The sequence below is a fragment of the Embiotoca jacksoni genome, unplaced genomic scaffold (assembly GCF_022577435.1).
Source record: "Embiotoca jacksoni isolate LCO1_2020_lvr unplaced genomic scaffold, fEmbJac1.0.p SCAF_59, whole genome shotgun sequence".
NCBI lineage: Eukaryota > Metazoa > Chordata > Actinopteri > Embiotocidae > Embiotoca > Embiotoca jacksoni.
Window position 1 is genome coordinate 1,422,094 of NW_027185413.1, and position 25,047 is coordinate 1,447,140.

A 25,047-nucleotide genomic window follows, 5' to 3' on the forward strand; every position below is an offset into this window, starting at 1 on the left:
CGCTGTTGACTACCTGACTGGAAAATGTGTCCTCATCACCTTCCATAATCTCTCCAACCACTTACTTCCCCATAAAATTGCAATAGTGTTTGGTCACCGTTACACAACCTACCATATATACACACTTCTGTGAAATAGGTCTGTTGTGGAGCAGCTCCAGTGTCCAAGTGCTCACCCAAAGTAACGCAGTTAATAATTAAATGCAGCTGAACATTGAGCTGAAAATTGTTTTGCCCACTCTTTAGGTCATTACTGACCTTTGGGAACTTGCCATGCATTGTGTCTGTAAATCATTCACATGTTTACAAGCTATTTCATGAGTGGCAGCTTGCCTGGCGTCAACAATGCATCATAAAAGAGAGTTTGGAAACAAAAAAACTATAGCAGCACAATTTAATATGCATAATAAGCCTTCATTTACAGCAAGTGGTTGTTAATTGTCATTTTGTGCAAATGACTTTTAATTCAATATTTACATGTTTACTATTTACAAAAATCACAGCATTTACAATTACGTGTGGGGACCTTGTGGTTGTTTAGGGGCCAGAACTGGGGGACTTTTCCTGACTAATGTTTATTACATTATTAGAAAGTCAATATTGTTGCAACAACGTATAAGCAGCATTTTACTGTTGTGGCTGGTTGAAGTATGAACTACTTTTAAGGTACATTCAATACAACTGAGTTGTGGGTTTGTGTGGTTCACGTTATACGGAGGCTGATTAATGCAATATGAAAAAAATGCTTCCACACAAATTTGCATTAATCTTTGACACTTATTTCAGGTGTATTTGTGCTTAACCAATTTTATTTAAATGAAACAATCTGGTAGTTTATCAGGTATATTTCTCTAACTGCTGACAACCCAACAAGAATCACAACCCAAAAAGGCCTGGCGTCACTGATTTAATAGATATCAAGGTTATTATTTTTTTCAGAAGCTTATTAGGGCCCGAGCACCAAAGGTGCGAAAGCCCTATTGTTATTATAGATTATCATTGAAAAATGTTGTACACACAATCATATTATAAGTCCAACATTTGTTACTAAAATATTGTAGAACGGAAGCATGAGATGGTCGGCTGCCTAAAAAACTGTACTCAGGTATATTTGCACTTTAATCTACAAGGTTTTTGTCAACACTTTTGTGCATGTGAGGTCATTAAACTGAGCAGGGATTTTACAAATGGGAAGATATTTCATTTGTGGTGCAAACCAACTTGATGAAATCTTCAGGTTAATCAATAGTTTCCTGTTTCCTTTCCACACTGTTCCTCTTAAAGACAGACAGCCCTGACACTTGAGAAGTAATAAGTAAGATGCTAAATATACCAACTGTTCTTTATTTGAATCAAGTTAAACTGATTCAGAGTGTCCAAATTTCTAAAATGAATCATTTCCATAAGATGCATGTATATGTCATTCATCACGGTAGAATGCTGACTTTCAATTTTGAAAAAAAGTGGATTGGCTTAAATAAGATTTTTATCATTTGAAAAATAAACAGTAAAGGAGTAAACTTTCATGGAAGAAAAACCTTATTTTACAATATGATACATGTTGTAGTTTTTGTGATTTACTGTTGTAACAGTACGAGTGTTGCGGTTCACTAGAGGAAGGAGGCCACAAAGGCACGACACTGAGGCGTTACGTCATGGGAAAGAGAACTTTGATTACGAAAAGGCCGGTCTACCAGAAATCAAACAGTTCAATCAAAACATATATGATGCAGACTGGAGCAGAATCCAAAAGTATAAAATACTAACAGAAAAGAGCTACGTCACCTGGAAACATAGTCCAACACAACCTGGTAACTGGTAGGTGAACTGGCGGGTCTAAATATGCAACTACCTGATGGGAAAATGAAGCACTCAGACAGTTAGGTGGGAGATTCCAAAATATAACAGGGAGTGAATAGACAGAGTCCAAATGAAGTGCTAACGTACCCCCCTACTCCTTATTATCCTTCCTGGGGGGGGCGCAGCAGGAATCTGCTGAACTTTTCTTCATATTCAGGATGTCCCAGTGACTCTCGGAAAACCGTTCAGTCGATCAAAAATGCTGCAGCGAGAGGATCGATAGATTGATTGATTTCTTCCATATTAACTTCTCTTCATCATTCATTCAATAATAAAAGGCCCTGAGTGACCAAGCTTTCACTGTGTCCTAGAGAGTTAAGCACTGTTTAGGACACAATGAGAGCTTGGTCATTAACATGCTTACAGAGTGCAGGCTTATTATGATTCCTGGAGTGTCCAAAACTACGACGGCAGGCAGAAACCTTTCAGCTCCTGTCCTTATGGAACCAGCTCTACTTTTAAGATTGGGCTTTAAAAATGTCCTTTTTGATAAAGCTTATAGTTAGGACTGACTCGGATAACCTTAAACAATCCCTTAGTTATGCTGCTGTAGGCCTGGGCAAACCTCCCATCATGCACTGAGGTCCGTTCCTCTGCTCTTTCCATCTCCATGCAGTTATAGCCCACTACTGCAGGTCATTCACTTTGTGTGTTGTCTAATATTTGTTGTCGCTGGAGTGGTCAAGGCAGATGGCCATCCACTTCTGAGGTCCGTACCGTCGACGGTTTCCTCCTGTTAAAAAGGAGTTTTTCATTCCAACTGTTGTTCATGTCATTGTTGAATCGTTGGGTTCCTCACTAGAATATTTTATGGTTCTCCAGTAAGGATCTTACAGCTGATGACTTACGTTGTGATTATTTACATAAATAAAATTGAACTTAATTGAACAGACATCTGAAGCATTCACATGGCAAAATAGTTGGATACCAATAATTTCATCTTTAACATTGTGTGTATTTTGTGAGATAATCACATGTTGTCTAAATCTGAAATGTAAACATATCTGCTAGATAACTGGAATGCAGTAAAAAGTACACGTGTCACTCTGAAAGCTGGTGATGTAGAAGTGGTCAAAAGCAGAAGTACTTTCCACCACTGACTTTTTTGAATCATTAATCATTTTCTAAAACCCTGACCAGACCTCTGGATCCTCAGTGTCTTCCACAAGCACTTTATCGCCACCTGCTGGACATTTGGAGAATAGCAGCAACTTCATCGAATAAAGTGTAACGTAACCCAAAAGATAGATTTTCATCATGGTGCCAATGTTAGTCTACTTCATGAGTACCTTTACAATCTGAGAAGCTAACTTTTTGAGTTTTAGGTCAATGTATTGATCCATTATTTCCAGCTTTGTAGAGCTTCTGCATCAATAGCTGACTTTGTCAAAGCTTGAAAGACAGCAAACATTCAGGCTTGTTAAAACAAAAATGTAACTAATGACAACTGCTTCATTGAATTGCTCTAGTTGCTGGAATAGAACCATCTTAATTTGATAATTTTACTTTAGTGAAAAGGTGTTTGAATCTAATTCATCTGAGAATAAATCAGTCAAACCCAGGAAGTTTGGCTCCCACTGCACAAGGTCAACAGCTTGTGAGTTTATCTGTAAAATAAGATTGCCATGGCAACTGGGCCTTAAAGTACATCTAAATTAAAGAACAATTTAAAAACTAGCTTATATGATTATCTGTGAGGAAGGGGCAACGTCTCTTTGGGTCTTCTTGGTATGGAGATCGATCCAGTCACACTGATTTCACTTCTGTGCTGTGTAATAGTGAAAGTTCTTTTAACCTGTTGTGTGTTGAGGTCCAGAGAGAGTACACCTTTTCTTTCTGGTCGCAGGAAAACAGCCACTGGTGATAATTAAACTAGTGTCTGGGTTCATAGTGCAACTCCTGCTACAGACAGGATGAGCCAGGGATAACCTGGTCGTTCAAAAAGGACGTGCCTTCTATTCTCTGTCAGCAGTAAAAGAGCTACTGGACCAAGCGAGTAATGTTTGGTCTCAACATTGGTATGAACACAATAATCCACACTGGGCTAAGGGTGGACTATATTAAAGATGCTGTAAAGTAGAAATGAAAATTTGTTTTAAGTTCATCACACCATAAAAGTATGGGTTGTTAACTACCCATCCAAATTTGAATGAAAAAAACCCCGACAAGCTTGTTAAATTAGGCTTTGAAATCGTGAGATAATCTGTTGCCTGAAGGCGCTGAAGCTCCGCCCACTCGCTGTAAGGTGTTCAGTATGACAGTCCTGTGGCTGCAGTTCTTTTCCCCACTAAGCGGTCCGTCTGACATCCAACCTCTCGGTGACTTCATGCATGATGTCCCACTGGTACTCTGTCTCTCTGGTGGATGGAGCAGCCTGCTTTGGGAAAACACAATAGAATCAGAATTTATTTGTCCAGTGACTGAAACATACAGATGCATATAAATCCAGCTTGTCCCCCTGATCTGTAACACAGGAGTCAAACTGGACACCAGAGACAGCAGACAGTGAGTTTCCAACTACTTCTAACGATCTGCATTACAATAGTGGAGATAATAAGAGAGGAGGAGTTGCCGCCTTAGTTCTGTAATGACTGCAACATGCACAACGCTGCATTATATCACATGTCCATTCATTATATCACATCAATTCATTACATCACGTCAATTCAAACTTTGAACCTGCTCAGGTCGAGCCGACAGTCTTTCTCTTTCACTGATGTCCCTCCACCTCCACCTGCTCTCTGCAGCCTCCTGTACATGTACATGTAGTTGGGCTCGTAAAATAACGTTGAGATTTGCACAGCGGACTAAATGTAGCAGAGTTACTGTGGAAAAGTTATCTAGTATAATTATAACAAGCACACAGAACTTACGCTGAGTGGTGAAATGGCGGCGGCGGCGGTGGACGGTGCCGGTGTGTCTGGACAATGAACGGCCGAGAGGGCGACGCTCGGTTCGGTTCTAGCTGATGTACAATAACAATATGACTACGGCAGGAGTAGCAACTGAAGTCGAGTGGGATGACCTCTTATGCAAATGAGCTCCAGGCTTTTATAGCTTTTCACCGTGTGAGAGGAGGAGCCATGCAGAAGGTTATATAAACCGTCTGTGCGGTAGCCCTGTGACTTAGATAGGTTAGCTTTTAGTCCCGCCTGAAAAAAGCTGAGCTGAAGATGGATGAGAAACTGTTTAACGGTTAAAAAATTTCCCCTTGGGGATTAATAAAGTATCTATCTATTTATCTATCTATCTATCTATCTATCTATCTATCTATCTATCTATCTATCTATCTATCTATCTATCTATCTATCTATCTATCTATCTAATTCCACATTTCAGTGCGACAAAGTTTTCAGACTTTGCACATGCTTTCAGCAACTCATTTTAAAGGTATATAATGTACTGAGAAGCAAATCTTGGAATTTGCTTTACAGCATCTTTAAGGAGTAGCTTGGTTATTTTACATGTAAATTCTTCATTGATTAATGAATCCAAAATGAAACGTAGTCACACTACCATTTTCAGAGCTCATCTTCTCCAATAACATGCCCTTTGGTACATATCTAAGTTTTCTATGTGAATAAAATAATGCATTGAATGAATACGACACATAGAAATAAGCCGAATTAATAAGTTAAACTTTGCCCTGAAAAATATTTTTTAAGGGCAATTTTAAATATTTATCGATATCAACCTTTCAGCCAATCAAATGCTATCATTCCTACAAGGGGCAATCAAATATTGCCAAATTGCTCTTATTGCGTGAGTACACAGTGCAGCACCATGATGTGCATGAGGCAGGTTCAAAGGTGAGTCTTCTTGGTTACATTGCTTGATCAATATCAGCACCTAAATTACACACATTTTTACTGGTCCAGACATATCTGCCATTTCACCAGGGACTCGTGCAGAAAGCCAACATCAAACACATGTCAAACTCAGGAAACTGGCAACAGAGACCCTTGAAATGCTTCAGAAAAATTAACAGGAATGAAGCGATGAGCCGAGCGACGTCTTCTGAGTGACATCCGCACTTCAAAATGGACTGAATATCACTGTCCATGACCGAAGAAGGCAAATCAGGTCAGCAGTGCAAGGAGGCGGGTTTTCTTTGACATTTCCAGGTTGTGCGTCATGAATTCTTCCCCTAGGTTCAGATTCTTCTCACTGAAGTCTGCTGTGATGGTCTGACACATCAGAGGGAAACGTTGTGAACTGTGGCACAATTACATTTCTGTTAAACTACTAGTGCAGCACGGTGGTGCTTAATACCCAAAACAAATATCTAAATGAATATGACAGATGTTTGGACCATTTCATGGGATGTCTGACCTTCCTGAAGCTTGAGAAAAAAAAGAGAAGATCTCTTTTAATGTTTGTCTTCACTGCTAGCTTCTCTAAAAACAAGGGAGCTGTCTTTATGTGGGGCTCTTCTTCTTAAACATTTCTTTGAACTGTCTTTTTTCTTGTGTTGTGGTGCCGTGCTTCCAGTTAAGGTGTTTTCAGCATGATATTTTTATATATTTACCTTCTGTTTTTGTACATTTAGATTCAGCAACAAAATTGTTTTCATTTTGATGAAACAATTCAAGATGCTTCAGATATTTCTTTTGTAATTACAAGTGATCCCACGATGTGTGACCAGAGCGAAGGGTTATGAACAGACCTATATAATCAGGGAAGGTACTCAGATTGTGGTGACAGCAATGCAAGAACAAAATGTCACATCAGTTTTGAGGAGGGGTTTGTGGCAGAGCAGGAATCTGTTGGAGCAACCAGCTCTCACACAACAAGTCGCAGTCTTTCCTTACAAAACCAGCTCTTATGGTCGAACCCTTCTGAATCATCTGCAAATGCTGATGATGGCTTGTGGTTGAAACATGTCTGTTACAATATGATATAATGGTGCATATTGCTCTGTGAGAGCCGGTATTCTGCTATTTTTTTTCCCTCTCTGATTTGTGAGTTGCCATTTTTTCTACACTCAGAACCCTTTTGGAACCCTTATTTAAGACCGGGCAGTATTATTTCTGTAAAACCTCTTCCTGCACCCACATCCTGTAAAGTACTTCCCTTGCTGCCATGTCAGCAGACATTCTTGTGTCAGGAAGGAAACTCGGGACTTTAACAGGAGAACTTGATGCATTTCCTCTTGAAACCTTGCAAACATAAAGACAGAAAAGGATAATAAAGGTTAACATGGCAGCCCGTTGACACATCAAGGTCATGCAGACAGGAAAGCTATTTCTATTGATAGGCTCTGTGAGCCATCAGTGCAAATGAGAACATTTAATTTTCACAACATAGTTGTCCCGATCATACCACAGCTTTCCTTTTGACTGTGAAACCTCCGTTGTTGTCCTTTGGCCTCCAGGTACTGCACCCAGTCCCGGCCCTCCACCCAGCTGATAGTAAACCTACAAGGTGATAGCCCGAGTACACACAAACATAGTAGAAACTGAGACGGAACCAAATACTGTTTCACAACACTGTTATACCCATCATGCAACTGAAATCCATTCAGGTGATTAGATCGCTGCTTATAAGATAAAATAAGATAAGATTGACTTCATTAATCCCACAGTGGGGAAATTCTGTCGTCACAGCAGCAAGAAAAAAACAAAAAGTGCACACGATATGAACAAATTTACATATCTAAATCACTACTCCACACAGTGAACGGGTCCATTCGCAGCTACATTCAGTCACTCATTCAGACTACATAGTCCAGGTGAGAGCTGTCAGCATACACACCCCCTGCAGCTGTATTGTTTTCGAGGTGACCAAAAGTTACAAAGGCCTGTGAGATAACCAAATGGTCATTGCTCTGCAGGACGGTGAGGACTCTGGTGGGAATCGTGACAGTTATACCAGACAGCTTGGCTCAAAAGGACCGAAATACCAACAATAAAAGGATACAATTACAGACTCCGGACATTAAGTTAAGGTTAACAGATAATGTTTTTTTGTGTGTGTTTGTTTTGCTGACTAGACAAATGTGAATGAAAATATATTTTTTAGTCGTTAAAATCATCTGAGAAAAAGTGTGCAACCCACTCTGATTAAATAAACAATACGATTATTATGGTTCGCAGATTTTAAAATATAAATTTTATCTTTATGCAGGCCTATGCTTTATCATCATAGAAAGTCTTTAAGGAAGTCTTCCCTTTAATTAATACTTCCATATTAGATCAGATCAACCTATCTATTGAAACCGGCTATGTACCGCAGGCTTTTAAAGTGGCTGTAATTAAACCTTTACTTAAAAAGTCGACTCTTGATCCAGCTGTTTTAGGAAACTACAGACCAATTTACAACCTGATGTTTATTTCTAAAATCCTTGAAAGTTGTTGCAAATCAACTTTGTGATCATTTACAAAGGAATGATCTGTTTGAAGATTTTCAGTCTTTAGAGTTCATCATAGCACAGAAACAGCTCTGGTGAAAGTTACTCACGACCTTTTATTAGCCTCAGATAATGGACTCGTCTCTGTACTTGTTCTTCTGGACCTCAGTGCTGCTTTTGATACGATTGATCATATGATCTTATTACAGAGATTAGAAGACGTTACGAGGATTAAAGGAACTGCATTAGGCTGGTTCAAATCCTACTTATCAGATAGATTCCAGTTTGTCCATGTCAACAATGAATCTTCCAGACAAACAAGAGTTAGTTATGGAGTTCCACAAGGCTCAGTGTTAGGCCCAATACTTTTTACTTTGTACATGCTTCCATTAGGAGATGTCATCAGGAAGCACTGCATCAACTTCCATTGTTATGCAGATGACACTCAGCTATATCTTTCTATAAAACCAAATGAAACTAATCAGTTAGTAAAACTTGAAGCCTGTCTAAAAGACATAAAGGCCTGGATGACCAAAAACTTCCTGCTTCTAAATTCAGACAAAACGGAAGTTATTGTACTTGGTCCTAAACACCTCAGAAACTCTTTCTGTAATCACTTAGTTACTCTAGATGACGTTGTCTTGGCCTCCAGCAAAACTGTGAGGAGCCTTGGAGTCATCTTTGATGAGGACTTGTTTTCAGTTTTCAGGCTCCTCCCCTGTGGAACCAGCTCCCAGTTTGTGTTGGAGGGGCAGAAACCCTCTCTAGCTTTAAGATTAGACTCAAAACGTTCCTTTTTGATAAAGCTTATAGTTAGGGCTGGCTCAGGTAGACCTGAACCAACCCTTAGTTATGCTGTTATAGGCCGAGGCTGATGGGGGACCTCGTTACATGCTGAGCTTCTTTTCTTTCCTCCTACTCTTTAACTGACTCATACCTCACCATCCTTTTCTCTCTCATAGCTTTTTCTTATTGTGTGTTGCCTCCATTCAGTTCCTTCGCTCGCGTAGTTTCTGTTCTTTCTTTTCCAGATGTCCCGTCATGGAGCTGCATGTCTCTGCTCTGCGCTTGTCGTCTCCACCAACAGTTCTTCTCTTCTATCTCTATGCTGTCCTTTTCTCTCTCTGCTCTCCTCTCACCCCAACCGGTGGAGGCAGATGGCCGCCCACCTCTGAGCCTGGTTCTGTAGGTGGTTTCTTCCTGTTAAAGGGAGTTTTTCTTCCCTCTGTTGGAGGTTTTTCTCCCTTAAAGAGGAGTTTTTTTCCCTCCCAGCTTATGTGGAAATTGTTGAATTGTTGGGTTTCTCTGTATAATATTGTAATGTCTTGCTGTAAGAACTTTAATGTTAAGTGCCATGAAATAACTTATGTTGTGATTTGGCGCTATATAAATAAAGTTGAATTGAATTGAATTGAAATGACTTGTAGTAAACCCATATATTCAGTAATTCATGCCTAAAATGGATACAACAAAAATAGACAGGAAAGCATTTCCATTGGGATCTTTTTTTTTTTTTTACCGTCCTTTCTAATGCATTGCAGGTTTGTATTTTATGAGTATGACAAATTAAGTGTTATAAATGTAGTTATTATGTTCATTACACATCCCAAAAGAAAATCAGCACGGAACAAATAAAGTAGATTGAATTTCAATATCCCAATGATCGCTGTTAATTTATTTTCACGGTAAAATATACTGTAAACGGCTGTGACTCAGTGTGCTGTTGTTGAGAGATTAAAATGTGAAAATGGTGTGGAGAGAAGCGCAGCGAAACAACGCGATGCCAGGGGATCTACCATCTTGCCACGTTCCAGAGGAACGAGGGGGGCGGGGCAAAGATAAGACTATCCACACGGTTGAATAAGCCTGGACGCCTCTCAAACGTCATTGGTCAGAAATTCTTCAAACTCCGCCCGCTTTTGTGTCCAAGGCCTGTCATTGGCTGGGAGAGCTGCTACTCCCGAAGTGAACGGAGTGTCTTTGGTTCTGAGTTTTATGAGGTAAGAGGAGAAATTTTGATTTCTTTGTTTTTACTACTAGAAGTACAGCCATCGTCTGGCCCAGTCCCTCTCCGGCTCTTCGGTCAGAAGTACCCCAGCCCCGCTGCCACAGACTTCGCCATGGCTCCAAAGAAAAACGCTAAAGCGCACGTAAAATCGAAAGGTGGGTTGCTGCTTCTCTTTCATTTGGCTGTAGGTTGCTGTCGTCGGGGATGATGCGTCGCAGCCTCCAGCTTTCACTGACAGGCCTTTGGAAGTTAATCGGGTGTCAAGCTGTTATTTCACCGAGGGCCTTAGCCCGGCTAGTTATATTCATTTGGTTTTAGATTAATGTATCGATGTGTTTGGTTGCTTCGTGCAGGGGGAGCTGCATTTGCAGGATTCATTAAGTATTTTGAACATTTTCTGTTTAAGCACAGCCTTTGCTAATATTATTACGTTGACACGCGCTGCGTCGAAAACAAATTAGCCACTAGTGCCTTCAGTTTGCTGTTATGACTTTAATACCTTACTGCTCGTAACACTATGTAATGTTTTAAACCATGGCTGCGGTCGTTTTCGTCTCGGGACACACCAGCTGTTTATGCTGTGTTCTGTGTGCTGGTTGATCATGGCGATTGTAGCTCCCGGGATTACTGTGCGACACCGCTTTGCACGCGAGAGATAACGTTAGCCTTCCTCTCGTGCGGCTTTACAGCTTTTCCCCCAGTCTGTCTCGGTGGAGGGCGACGAAGCTCAGCCACAAATTCATCGTCAGTCTTCATGGAGAGAGACGCCGAGTTGTACCAGCAGTGCCAGAATATGCGCACCCCGCCCCCCCATTCAGACCCAGCCACTTTTCTAAAATGCTCACGTGTCAGTGAAAGTGGGGTTATACGTGGCTTGTAGGGGTCTTCTACCCGAACCCCATGCAGTATCTCATTCGGGTGTTCTGCATTTAAATGTAATGGCACGCGTCCAGTTTGCGACAGATATTTAACAACAATAAATACATGAATAAAAACAGCGCTTCTCCCTTTGCCTCCCAAAGAATCCAATGTGTTGTAACGGTTGTAAAAGGTTCCTGAGAGTGCGACTGCAAAATGATCACATGCTTCTTAAACATAATAACACTGAATTATAATTTTGCACTATATTTTACTGTGGAGTACGTTAGTAATAACTTTCCGACTGACACGTGGCTCTGGGTAAATGAGACGGAAATCATGGTGGGGATTCAAACTAAACAGAAAAATTGTATTGCTTTATATTATGCACCGTTTTTTTCCCCCTAAATTGCAGTGGTTGTAGCTTGAGTGATCAACGAGGTTGCAAATCAAAGGACAGTTTAAAGGTTATAAAAGTTCAGGGAACAAAATGTTCCGTTTTTTTCCGGGTTCTTTCCCTGATCCCGCCCACAGCAGTCCTTATGCAAAGATGTATGGTTCAACTGGGTGACAAAGGAACAACCTGCACGGCATACAAAGGGTTTGATGTATGAAGAAAAGCCTGGTCTTTAAATTCTTAAATGGCAATTTCCAACAAAAGATTATATTAATCTTATTAAACTGTCATCTCTGTATATTTTTATGACAATTTGGTTCTGCTGTTGTCCTGTACACATGATTTATTCTGTTTAGATCCCACATTCATTCATTTGATGATGTCCCCTGTGAACCAAAGTACTTCAATGTATTTACTGTTATATTTACAGAATGACATTCAATGAGATAATGTGTCCTTGAGATTTGACAAGTGTAGCAAGTGGGTCATAAGTACAGTTGTTCATACCAGAGTGCAGCTGTGAAGATTGTAAACTGGGTTATTTGACACATTGGCTTTTAAAGGAAGTTCATTCCTCTTTCACTCAAACTGCATGTGGTCAGGAACTCGTCCTCCTCAAATCTACTGCATCATGAGATTTTCTTGATGTTCGCACAGCTGGAAAGCAAAGTGAGGTATTCTGGATCACTTTACAGTGCACTTAGTAATTATTTTAGGTAGTTCATAAGCATGATGAAACACTCAAGGTGGCTTATCAAATATTGACTTTGATTTTGCTCCATTAAGGATATATCCTAGTAAAAATGACTCCATGGTTGTCCACAGTAACACTGGAGGGCAAGGCCATGCTGTCCAGAGTAGGGATAGGTAATGATTTTCAAATAAATAATAGTTTAATTTAATGAAATGGTTAGTGTGACTATCATCATGTTAACTTCCCGTCATTTTTAATGATGCCTGGTCATAATGCTTTAACGCTGCTAGAAGGTGACGGGAACGAACCACCAAAGATGACGAACCCGTTAACGACCACGTGTCGGTAAAAACACGTGTGAGATTACATGCTACTGTACAAACAGCAGAAACATGCAAAGACTACTGCAGCCTGCCAAAAGGTCCACGTGCAACTCATTTTGAAAACTAAACGGCAATAAGATGCAGTCCAAACTCCAGGAGGTAAAACTAGCATGTTGTACGTCTACCACAGCCGTGCACAACGATTCAGAGCAGACGGTCCACGCGTAGATCCACAATCAGGGAAACAACAAGACCAGATGAACTGGTATATCGAGTGGAAACAGTGACATGTTTGCCTGGTATTTTGAGGTTCAACAATACCCATAAGTATGGTTTAGTTATCAGCTTTAACTAAACCTAACAACCGCAGTCATGCTGATTGGTCCCGGGGCCTGTGGTCATCATCCCGCTCACTCAGCCCAGACGTTCACCATCCGGCAACAACGCTGCGTTCACGTAAAAGCATCTGACCAATCCCAAACATGGACGAGTGTATTGGCGTCAGAGCGCCACATTTTACAAACCACAAGCAAATTATAGCATCTGATAAATATGAAGAAGTTAAACAAACAGCACAACGGTGGCTGCAAAATCAGGAAGGACGGCTGACGAAACAGATCAAAGACTTGAGAATGCTGAAATTAATAGTCTTGTAACACCACCGCCCTGTTGTCAGGGCGCGAGTCCATCTGACCGTGATTACGAGAGTATTTCATTAGATGAACGTTTTGCTTAAATCTATTCCCAGTTTTAGTCCTTTTGTTCCAGCCGCCACCACTGGCAGTTACAAACACACTTAAGAGCTTGTAGGAAATAATGTATAATTCAAAGCAGTCGGTAGTCTTATTTTAATATTTTATAAGTGAACCACCACTGTTACACCTGAAGCCTCGTAGAACAGATCACATGGTTAATTGGATCGTGAATCTCTTAGAGTACATGAGAGTGGTTTACCATGTTCGTTGGTGTATTTTCTGTTGCTGTATGTTAACTTTTACCATTCATCTTGTTGTTTTTGTTTTTTCTTCGTTTGTCACATGTTCTTTTGACATTTTTCCACCTGCCGTTTCTTCAGATCCACACCTCTTCCTCCCCTCTCGAGAGGGCCGCAAATTCAAGTGTGCCGAGACGGACGGGTAACGGTCTTGTCTGTTCCTCTGTGACTGATATGTGTTTCTACCGTTGTGTCCTTTTGCATTTGCAGAGTGTGTTGTTTCTCTAAACTGAACCCTGTTGATGGAAACACGACTATATAACCTTGCATGAAGTTGCAGTGCTGTGTGTGTCTATGACAGAGCTTCAGCTTTGGTTGGAGCTTCGTCAGACTGTTTGCTGTTGAATCAAACTGTACGACACAAATATGAGAGCTGCAGCTTCAGATTCATCATTAGCAGACTGTTGTTTTTGTTTATGGGGAATTCTGCTCAGGCAAGATGAGCTGCGGTATTTAGAAGTAGTTTCTGATTTATCTTTAAGATGCTGATATTTCTCAATGTTTTTTGTTTTTATAAAAGAAACATTTGTACTCCAGACAAAAGTATGGCATTACCTTTGTGCCGAGTTTTGCATTGCAACACATTGTTATGTCACTGTCCATTTTCTTTGCTTTAATAAAATCCTTAAAGTTAATAAATTCACATCTAATGTGGAGACACAAAGATAAATGGCTTTAAAGCAATACATATTTACATCCATAAATGTTTTATATAAATTACAAGTGGTGCATCAGAATCTGCTGAACAACCTGTAATCCTTGAGCTGCAGTCACTCCATGTGTACTTTGCACAGCTTGTGATGCTTCCTATTCTTCCAAATCCTTCGTTAATCAAAAACGTTTATGTTCTAAAGGTGATTTTACCGTTCAGGTCGTTCCATACTGGCCAGAAGTTAATGGATACCAAATCAGAAAGTATTTTTTTGTTGCCACATTACAGTACCTAAAAACTGGCACATAGTATTTGTTTGTTATTAAGTTAAATTTGTGATGTTTTAAACTTTAAAAAAGCTGAAAACCATTGAAAAGCTCATTTGTCAGTGAACCTGTGATATAATTAAATTAGCTCAACACTGGTTTTGACAAATAACAGCACGAGCTAATGCTGGTGACTTTCGAGGGATTTCTCACAACAAAGCCAAGCATGGAATTTGGTTCCTGCCTTTTTTGTGTAGCGTAGATCCCAGCCTCCATCACTGAAAGCCCGGTGCAGCGGCACAGATCCGGGCTCCGTTAGATCCAATCAGCCACTTCCACTGACGGTAAACTCTGCACCGAAAGAGTAGATGAAGCTGGACGAGGTGGAAGTCTGTCATCCACATAACCAGCTGTCAGATTTAGTGGAAATATTACCCACACGATGTCTGGAGATCTTTGACATAGTGATTCTAGCATGGCTTTAAAAGTGTGTTTTGAAGAAATTCCGTTGGGTGAGGGTCAGAGGTCGACATTTTGTCAGAAATGTCAAATGTTAGAAAAAGTGCAGAGCTCGAAGCTCGCGCATGAGCACGCAAGTCAAAAGCCTGAGGGAGGGAAAGTAAGTTTTGAAGGCGGTGCACAGCAGGCCTTACATAAGACTTCAGAGGAGTTGCTCTGACTGAACAATATGTACAGAGTGTCACAGAGGAGATACGCAGCAGAGAAAGCTTTCCATTTGTTTAGGGCAGACTGCGTATGCATGTGTGTTTAAATTAGTATCCGCGGTCGTATAAAAATGGAGGCGATAGAAGAACAAAATGGTATGTTATTGCATGCTTTCTGTCTTTCTGTGCTGCTGTTTTCTTTGGTGTGTGTGTGTGTGTGTGTGTGTGTGTGTGTGTGTGTGCGCGCGCGCGCGCGCGCGCGTGCGTGTGCGTATGTGTGGTGTTGGATGGCCATTTGTTGGTGTGAGCTTGTGTGTGAGGCATCCAGAATATGCCACCATACATTTTGCAGGGTTGTTGTTTTTTTTTTCCGAGCATCAAACTGGTCTGTGATTGGTCGGGGGGTGGGGGGGGCGGGCGGGGGGGGTGTAGGATTGTTACTTTATCCTGGAAAACAAGCAGTAATACTTAATTTTAATTAATTGGTTTGACCTATATGTTCTTTTCTGCCTGATTTTATTGCCCCGACTGCAGTTTGTAAGTATCGGCAGGATAAAAACAAGAATACTGCTCAACTCTCGTCCTCGTCACTCTCTCTTTCTCTCACTGATTTTTAAAGTGCTGCTAATTCCAAAACCATAACCGGAATGTCTTGCTGAGTGAAATATGTCGCCACATTGGTACCGACTACAGCGACGGTATCTGCCTTGTGGCTTTCTTTAAAGTTAGAAATGTATATGGCTATAAAATATGGCAGAGAAGTGGTCATCAGAAAATGCTTGCAGTGCTGTACATTATGGGCAGTTTCACGACTATCTTGGTCAAACACAAAAAACATTGGTTTGAAATTGGTTATCATGTAATTCATACTTCTGAATGCCGTTCAAAGTATGCTTTTATGTTTTAACATGCACCCTATTAAAATATATTGCTAATCCCTAAAGATTTATGAATGTAGTCTCTGTTAAATGCATTACCATATTCCATCTAAGCCAAAAATTTAGGAAAGGTTGACTCAGCATTTTAGAAGAAGAAACCAGCTTCGTAAAGGTGGGTTTTTTTGTTCTCCTCTGCGGTGACACCTGTCAACTTCCCACTCACAAAACCACGTAATGAATGCAGCTGTGTGGGGTTGTGAGTGCTGCGGCCCACAGAAACAATCATAGAAATTGTTTACATTGCTCAGGCATATCTAAGAGAACCTCTTGCATTACCCAGATCCCTTTCTGGAGTGTGTCTTTGTTTTCATTTTTTTGTTGGTTAGGCTTGCCTGTTTTTACCAATTGGAGGCCTAACCCCTGAGTAAAGTGTTGAGGTTTAATGCAGTTAGGAAATGAACAGAGCTATTTCTGTTTTGTTTTTTCTTCCCCTAAAAAAGTAAAGTTTGTTGTAAAATACATCACGTGAATATTTTTCTTTCTTTGTCTTTATCTGAGAAAAGACTCACTATCGCTAAGAGATCATGTGAAATGGTTGTTTGTTTAAGTCTCTAGTTTATCTACCTCAAGGCTCTCCAACCAATAGATCAAAGGATCTCGAAGAGGAACAACAGTTGGAAACCCCCTAATCTACCCCATACATTAAATTTTAGGGGAAATTGTGAGTAAATTTCACATTTTGTCAAATACTGATTCGGTGACACTGATTTTGGCTATCTACCTTAAAACTGTGGTACTTGTAGAAATCCTCTGTACTACTGGGTTAAAGGTGTGTGAGGCATCCATGTTTTTAAATTTGTAACTTCTTTGTAGCAACATCTGTATCCGGGAAACATTGTCTGCTGCAATGGCGACAACTTTGTGTTCTATCAGAATTAGGTTTATTGGCCAAGCGTGTGAAAACAGGGATTCCTTCGAAGTCTTGTATACACATAATAATGGTGTAGACCAATATGGATGCCAACTGCACCTTGGGAACTCAAGTTTTCTCTTAACTCCGGTCCATATCGGTGTTAGCCTGCCCCTCCACTGTGCTCCCTGCTCCTGTCCAATGTTGCTGTTCCTTCATTTGAATTTAGTTTACTACTTTAATACTTAAAGCTGAAGGATAAATAAAAGGTCAAGGCTGGCAAACATTTTACTCACACCTTAAATAGGACTCAATCCCGGGTGTTAAAAGCAACCGGTACAAGCTGAAAGTTGTCTTTGTCGCGAAGGACATTAAATATCATGAAACATGACTTTATAATCTTTCACATCAGGCAGAGAAAAGGGGGAGTCCTGTAAAGCTGGCCGTGCCGGGCAGGCCTGGCAGTGATGTTAATGGCCGTGTTCCTTCCTTTCTCTCTATGTCAGGGCCAGCTGGTCTAACAGCACCATAAATAGCTGTCTTATGACCTCCAAAGCCATATCGGGCTTGATGATGATGAGCAAGAGTAAGAAAGCCAGTCAACAGAGAAAGAGGGGAGGGCCAGATAGAGACGGAGAAGGTGAGAGAGGGAGGACGAGCTGCTGTTCCTCCTCAGCCGGGGACTGTAGGGCAGTCTCTTGGCCGGTTAACCTCTTATTCGGTCAGTTGGCAAGCCAGGCCGTCATACGGCGGGGATGGGGGATCCAGCGACCCAGGTCGAGTCTGCCACCCCTTCTGTCGTCACGGCGATACCTACATTTATAGCTGGGGAAATGCAAGGTGAGGAACGACCATTGAATGGCTTCTGACCGAAGAGCAGAGAAGGACGAAGCAGTGTGGAGGCCATAGCAGGGGGCCGGGTTGTTTGTTCCAAGGTGAAGGTGAAGGGCCGAGGTCTCTTGAAGATCCTGTTGTTGTTGTTTTTTTGTCCAGGATCTAAGTTCTCAATGTAATGGTAGCATGTTGTGTAGTAGTGCATTGTTACGATTAACTATTACTTTATGGAAATATGTAACTTAATGATGAGTTTAAGAGATTCTTAAGTTGGGTAACATGCAGCCATGTCTTTCAAGTAGGTTAACTTTAAACAATACCTGTTGTACATTACTTATGCTTTCACCTGACTAGAGTATGTTTGACCCACATTCATGTCCACATTTAGATTAATCCAGAACAGGGTTAATGCAACAAACCCTGTCGTGCTGCCAGCAGCCTGTTGTGCTAAACTGTGCTGAACAAAGAACACGCATATCAATGTAGTAGCATAACAGGCATGAATAGGATATTTATATTCTCATCTGACTCAGAAAATGTCACGGCAGAGAATTCCCCAAAAGATTGCTGGCTTTAAAAGAGCCTTTGTGTGTATTTCAGTTAGGTTGATGGATTTTCACCTCAGCACAGTGGTCAGAGTTGACACTGCACAAATCAAGTGTTTGCAAGTGGCTGAGATTTGACCTAGCACCATGTAGCGGACTTTAACACCTGTTCATTCTCTACCACTATTTTCTCCCATCATGCATTGTAAGATGTCACTGCCTTCCCGGAATAGATTCTTGGATAGGGTTTATTTTTATTTTTCTATCACCTACGTTCCTCCTTTCAGAGCCAATTCTGAGGGATTAGTGATAATACAGTTGACATATGATTCCTAATAAATTTGTCCAGATTCAATTTAAAAAAAGTTAAAATAAGGAACTTCATATAGAATATTAATGTTAATTAAGGCTGTGTTGTTTCTGCCAAGTCTATCCACATCACACCTGACTGGTTATTTAAAACCTGGTGAAAAGGGGAAGGACCAAACTAAGTGCAGTTTAATCGGTCTGTAGGGTTGGTTATGCATCATGCAGTATATACACATACAACGTGTAAAGTTTGAGTGCTGGTACAGTTGTGTAAAAATGTATTCTTTCAAAAACACATCAAATCCACATCTGAATCTGACACCATGTATATTATCTTTGGGTTACAGATGGTCCTAAAACCCAGTCAGCGAGTAAAAATGGGAAGAAGGCCGACTCCGGGTCCAGCAGCAGCAGCAGCAGCAGCAGCAGCAGCAGCAGCTTCTTCACCTGGTTCATTGTGCTGGCCCTGCTGGGTGTCTGGACATCGGTAGCTGTGGTCTACTTTGATTTGGTCGACTATCAGGGAGTCCTTGGTGAGTATATGTTGACACGCATGCGCGCGAGCGCATACACACACGCACGCACGCATGCAGGCAGGCAGGCAGGCAGGCAGGCACGCACGTACACACACACACACACACACACACACACACACACACACACACACACACACACACACACACACACATATGTTCATTCCATTCTGTGCTCCTTGCTGTGTGGGTGTGGCAATAACAAGTGGGGCTTTTGCTTCATCTGTCCACACATGGAACTCAATTCTTGTCATAAAGTTCCAACAAAAGTACCTAAATATCAAACAAAACAAAAAACTTGAGAGTTAAATGAACTGAAGCCAAACAAATTCTTAAAAAGTAAAACTTGTATCTTAAAAACATTTTCTAATTCTTTCTGACTGCACCACAGGCCTGTCAATCAAACTGACACACCCAAAGCCTTTTGAAGCTTTTTTTCTAATTAATGAGGGATTATTTTCAGATGGACCTCCAGAAAACTAATAAGAAGGAGTGACTTTAGCTAACAACACCGAGATAACTGCTGGACACATTTTATTCACTGACCATTTGATTAGAGTCGTTGAATGAGAGTCTATGGAGGCGGAGGCTTTTTAGCAGCACTTTATGACACTTCCGAATTGGCCTCCTCCCAGAAAAACACTCGCTCCCGCTAAGGTTTAAAAATCAGAGAGTGCAAATAAAAGGGCTGGCAGTGAGAAGGAAGCAGAGGGAACTGTTAGTAAAAGGACATATTACCAAAAAAAATGAAAGGATCACATGCCTTTTTGCAAGTTCTAAGTTTTCTTTTTGCTTAACTGTGATTTAATCTCTCTCATTCTTATTGTTTGATATTTCAGGAATTTTGTTAGAATATTATGACCTCAAAATTTTTATAACTATGCAATTTATTCCAGAGGAAAACTTCCACCATGTATAACAACCATTCTGCCTATAATATTTACCTTTATCAGAACACTAATGTCAAATCAACAGCTATTACTAATCTGACCTTAATCAAGTGTCCTGATTACTTAGATTTTTAACTTTTAAATGTGTTTTTCTTACAGTACAATGGTTACATCTACTACAACACCATTTACCGTATTTAATTCACCAAAAACTACTCCATGCATTAGTCTCATTGTCTTATGTCTCATTTGTTGCATGTGGACACCCGTCTCTACTGCAATTACCCTTTTAACAACTGATCCACATTATTCAGATGTTCTATTAAATGCATGCCGGTGTTAACTTTGATCACAGTTTACTCTCGGTCACTAATCTGCACTTGTAATGATAAATGGACCATTCTTGTCTTTTTAGTATGTATCTGCTATTAATGTATGAAATATGAATATGTTCTGTTTTCTTAATTCTTTCTTGCTGCTGTTTGAATATTTGTTTTGTGTTTTGCATGCAGACAAGGCTAAGGGCTTACAAATTAACCTGTCTGAGGCCTTGCAAGGTAAACATCATAAGGCATATTTCTCCTACACCCTCTGTTAACATAAATTATTATTGTCACGTCATTATTATTATGCTTTAAAAAAATTTCCCTCACTCCCTTATGCGGTCTTTTCAGACTTCCTGCAAACTAAAATATATAAGCCAATAAATTCTCCAGATCTGTCATACTAACTGCCCATTAAGCAGTGTGGTAGTAAAACCCACTGTAAACTACACACAGGCCTTATTGTGTTTTGTTGTTGTTATTATGTCGGTCAATGTATTCTCAAACTAAACCCGCCTCCAATGACTACATAATTGAAAAAAGGTGTGATATTTCGACACAGCTGTGACTTGCGAAAGCATCCAATCACCCCTTTCATTCGTACGAAGCATAAATCACAAGTCTAGAGAAGCAAAAATGGGTTTATAAGCCGATGATAATTATAGAAGGAAAAAAACAAAAGTTGTCAAAATTATAGGAAAGAAAAAACTGAAAACTCGGGTAATTGTGGGCTCATATTTTTGATGAATGGTTTTTCATTTAATGAACTCTTAATATCTAATCAAAGCCAACCTAAAACATGTCTCAAGTTAATTTGACGCTTATTAGGTGAACATATATTATAATGTTTAAGAAAACCATTTAAAGCTTGTTCAGCTGCTGAGGAAAATGTAAAGAATTTACTTAATTCAATTCAATTCAACTTTATTTATATAGCGCCAAATCACAACATGGGTTATTTCATGGCACTTAACACATTAAAGTCCTTACAGCAAGACTTTACAATATTATACAGAGAAACCCAACAATTCAACAAGTCCCACATAAGCTAGGAGGGAAAAAACTCTTTAAGGGAGAAAAACCTCCAACAGAGGGAAGAAAAACTCCCTCTTAACATGAAGAAACCTCCAACAGAACCAGGCTCAGAGGTGGGCGGCCATCTGCCTCGACCGGTTGGGGTGAGAGGAGAGCAGAGAGAGAAAAGGACAGCATAGAGATAGAAGAGGAGAACTGTTGGTGGAGACGACAAGCACAGGGCAGAGACATGCAGCTCCATGATGGGACATCTGGAAAAGAAAGAACAGAAACTACGCGAGCGAGGGAACTGAATGGAGGCAACAGAAAATAAGAAAAAGCTATGAGAGAGAAAAGGATGGTGAGGTATGAGTCAGTTAAAGAGTAGAAGGAAAGAAAAGAAGCTCAGCATGCAACGAGGTCCCCCAGCAGCCTCGGCCTATAACAGCATAACTAAGGGTTGGTTCAGGTCTACCTGAGCCAGCCCTAACTACAGGCTTTATCAAAAAGGAACGTTTTGAGTCTAATCTTAAAGCTAGAGAGGATTTCTGCCTCTCGAACACAAACTGGGAGCTGGTTCCACAGGGGAGGAGCCTGAAAACTAAAGGCTCTGCCTCCCATTCTACTTCTGTAAACTCTAGGAACCACAAGTAGACCAGCGTACTGAGAGTGAAGTGCTCTGCTGGGATTATATGGTTCTATAAGATCTTTAAGATATGATGGAGCCTGGTCATGTAGAGCTTTGTAAGTCATCAAGAGAATTTTAAATTCTAGTCTTGATTTAACAGGAAGCCAGTGAAGAGAAGCTAAAACTGGAGAAATATGATCTCTCTTGCTAAATCCCGTCTGTACTCTTGCTGCAGCATTTTGGATCAGCTGCAGGGTTTTTAATGAGTAATTTGGACATCCTAACAGCAAGGAATTATAATAATCTAGTCTAGAAGTAACAAACGCATGAATGAGTTTTTCTGCGTCACGCTGAGGAAGGATTTTCCTGATTTTATTAATATTACGTAGATGAAAGAAGGCAGTTCTGGAGATTTGCTTTATATGGTGGTTAAAGGACAAGTCCTCATCAAAGGTGACTCCAAGGTTCCTCACAGTTTTGCTGGAGGCCAAGACAACGTCATCTAGAGTAACTAAGTGATTACAGAAAGAGTTTCTGAGGTGTTTAGGACCAAGTACAATAACTTCCGTTTTGTCTGAATTTAGAAGCAGGAAGTTTTTGGTCATCCAGGCCTTTATGTCTTTTAGACAGGCTTCACGTTTTACTAACTGATTAGTTTCATCTGGTTTTATAGAAAGATATAGCTGAGTGTCATCTGCATAACAATGGAAGTTGATGCAGTGCTTCCTGATGACATCTCCTAATGGAAGCATGTACAATGTAAAAAGTATTGGGCCTAACACTGAGCCTTGTGGAACTCCATAACTAACTCTTGTTTGTCTGGAAGACTCATTGTTGACATGGACAAACTGGAATCTATCTGATAAGTAGGATTTGAACCAGTCTAATGCAGTTCCTTTAATCCTCGTAATGTCTTCTAATCTCTGTAATAAGATCGTATGATCAATCGTATCGTACTTACCGTTTCCATTATTCAAATCCTGTTCTTCATTCTAGTGTTAAATATACAAATTGGACGGTCACTAAAACCAAATCAGCTGCTAATAGGGTCCACTTGCTGTTGAGCCACGTGGTCTTCTTGTTTTCTGTATCCTTCTTATCTATAAAGGAATTCACCAGGCTTTTGTCTGACTGCGATTTAGATCAAACTTTCCCAGTTAAATTGGGTGAAATCCATGATAGAGCCTCTGGATCCTGGTAACAGTTCAACACCCTGCAGAAGTTCTGGATAATGATCTGTCTCCCATAAACTTGTTTAAAGGATTGGATCCCATTAGGGCTGGGCGATATGGACCAAAAATCCTATTAATATCTTAATATTATCATTAAGACCTTTTATTCTCAGAGAAAGATCTATTTTTATTCACTATAAGCTATTTATTTGATATCATTTGTCATTTAATGTTTTGCAGCTAGGAAACTGATATGTTGAGGCAAGGTTGTTTGCGTACTATTCAGATTAGCTAGTCATTTTAGTTTAGGAGGTAGTTATTCCTCTGCCTCCTTTAGTGATAACAATACATGTAATACATGTCGTGTATTTGCCATGATGAAGGGGAGGCTCAGTGAATTGGAAGCGTGGCTTTGCGCCATGAAAACCCAATTGTTAGCCAGTCCCCAGTAAGTAGCTGGTGCAAGTCAAGCATGCATCGCTCGTACTCCAAAGGAAGCAGAAGCCCACAATTCCCCATCAGCCAGCTCCACAGGGCTGCACATAGAGTGGAAGAGCTCTGTGGAGGAAAAACCTTCTGTAACGCAGCATCAAACTGTATCTATATAAACAGTACATCTTAAGTTGATAGTTGCCAGCCCTTCTTCACATTCTTTAAAATTGATACCCATTTGACTTTTAGTGTTAAACAACTACTGACGACAACTGAAGTCTTATAATGGCTTCAAAAGAATAGTATGATGCATTACTATGCAGAATAAACACTTTGTCAATCACTTTGATTTCTTAGTGACCAAGGAATGATTACAACAAACACAAACCTTTAAATATTCTTTACATGTGGGTTTATGAGTCAAGTAATGTATTTAGATACACCTGGAAAATGTGTGAACCTGTTGTTTCTTCTGCGTCTGTTGAATGATGCATAGAATTGTGTTTCTGTGATCCCTGTGCGAACAAACCCACAGTGTGCATGTGCGTTTCTTGCCGTTGCAGGTAAACTGGTGGCGTATGACACAGACGGCGATGGTGACTTTGATGTCGAGGATGCTAAAGTTCTGCTAGGCAAGTTCATTTATCTCTCATTTAAAACTAATGTTTATGTCTGCTGTCAGTGTCCTTCAGAAAGAAAAAAGAGAATCTATATGATATAAAAAATTGTGACAAATTCTGCAGGCCACTGATAATGTGTTTTGTGTTTGTGAATTACACAACATGGCAGTTTGGGTTTCTTTTGCATGGCTGACAATTGGATAGCGTCCTGTTTCCCTGAGGCCCCCTTTACGCCGCCGGTGCCAGCTTGGCAAGGCTCATTTCTACTCCGTTTTTGGTTTTAGTTTTGGTTTTCCATAGGGAAAAAAAGAAAAATACGTAGTACCAAAAGTGAGTAGAGTAGAGTAGAGTAGAGTAGAGTAGAGTAGAGCTGATACCGGCAATGGAAACGGGGTTTGGAGGAAATGCCATCTATGAAAAGACCTTCTCAAATATTCTCAAATACTTTAATACCTTTTGTGAGCATTTGAGTTTTCTTAATGGGTTTGTTATCAGAAATAAACCGTGTGCTGCTTTGCATGTCCCTACATTAAATAACGATATTAAAGTTTTAATTAGTGTAAGATCTTTATAGCTTAGGTCCCAAGGTAAGTTATCTGTAGTAAGGCAATAATTAAGCAGTGAGGATGGTAAAACAACCTTTTATTGCAGGATAAAATATATAACGTTCATTACTGTCAAGAGTTGTTTTAATATACTGATTCTTTCAACTAAGGGAACATTTCCTCTTTCCCTGGGGATCCGGAAACTTTGGAGGAACTTGAGCCCCCTACCTCCATTTCCCCAGGAGATTGTTTTACCCCCTGAAAAAAAAAAAAGTCCTATTAAGGGGTACTACTTTCTTTTGAGTAACTTTTGGTGATAATTAGTCAAGTTCTCTGTGGTTTTCACGAG

At 40.3% G+C, this 25,047-nt stretch overlaps 1 protein-coding gene across 4 annotated transcripts in view; it reads left to right on the top strand.

Moving 5' to 3' along the window:
• Positions 1–10,185: 10,185 nt before the first annotated feature.
• asph (aspartate beta-hydroxylase) overlaps positions 10,186–25,047 on the top strand; it is a 35,742-nt gene continuing 20,880 nt past the window's right edge. Inside the window, exons 1-4 of one of the 4 annotated variants that reach the window (XM_069173333.1) lie at positions 10,186–10,371; positions 18,889–19,074; positions 20,477–20,521; positions 24,097–24,165. In XM_069173333.1, the coding sequence (XP_069029434.1) occupies positions 10,329–10,371; positions 18,889–19,074; positions 20,477–20,521; positions 24,097–24,165 (343 nt within the window). In that variant the 5' untranslated portion in view covers positions 10,186–10,328. Of the gene's footprint in view, positions 10,372–15,086; positions 15,222–17,440; positions 17,694–18,888; positions 19,075–20,476; positions 20,522–24,096; positions 24,166–25,047 lie in introns of those variants that run through there. The other 3 variants (XM_069173335.1, XM_069173332.1, XM_069173334.1) reach the window with 3 other exon arrangements.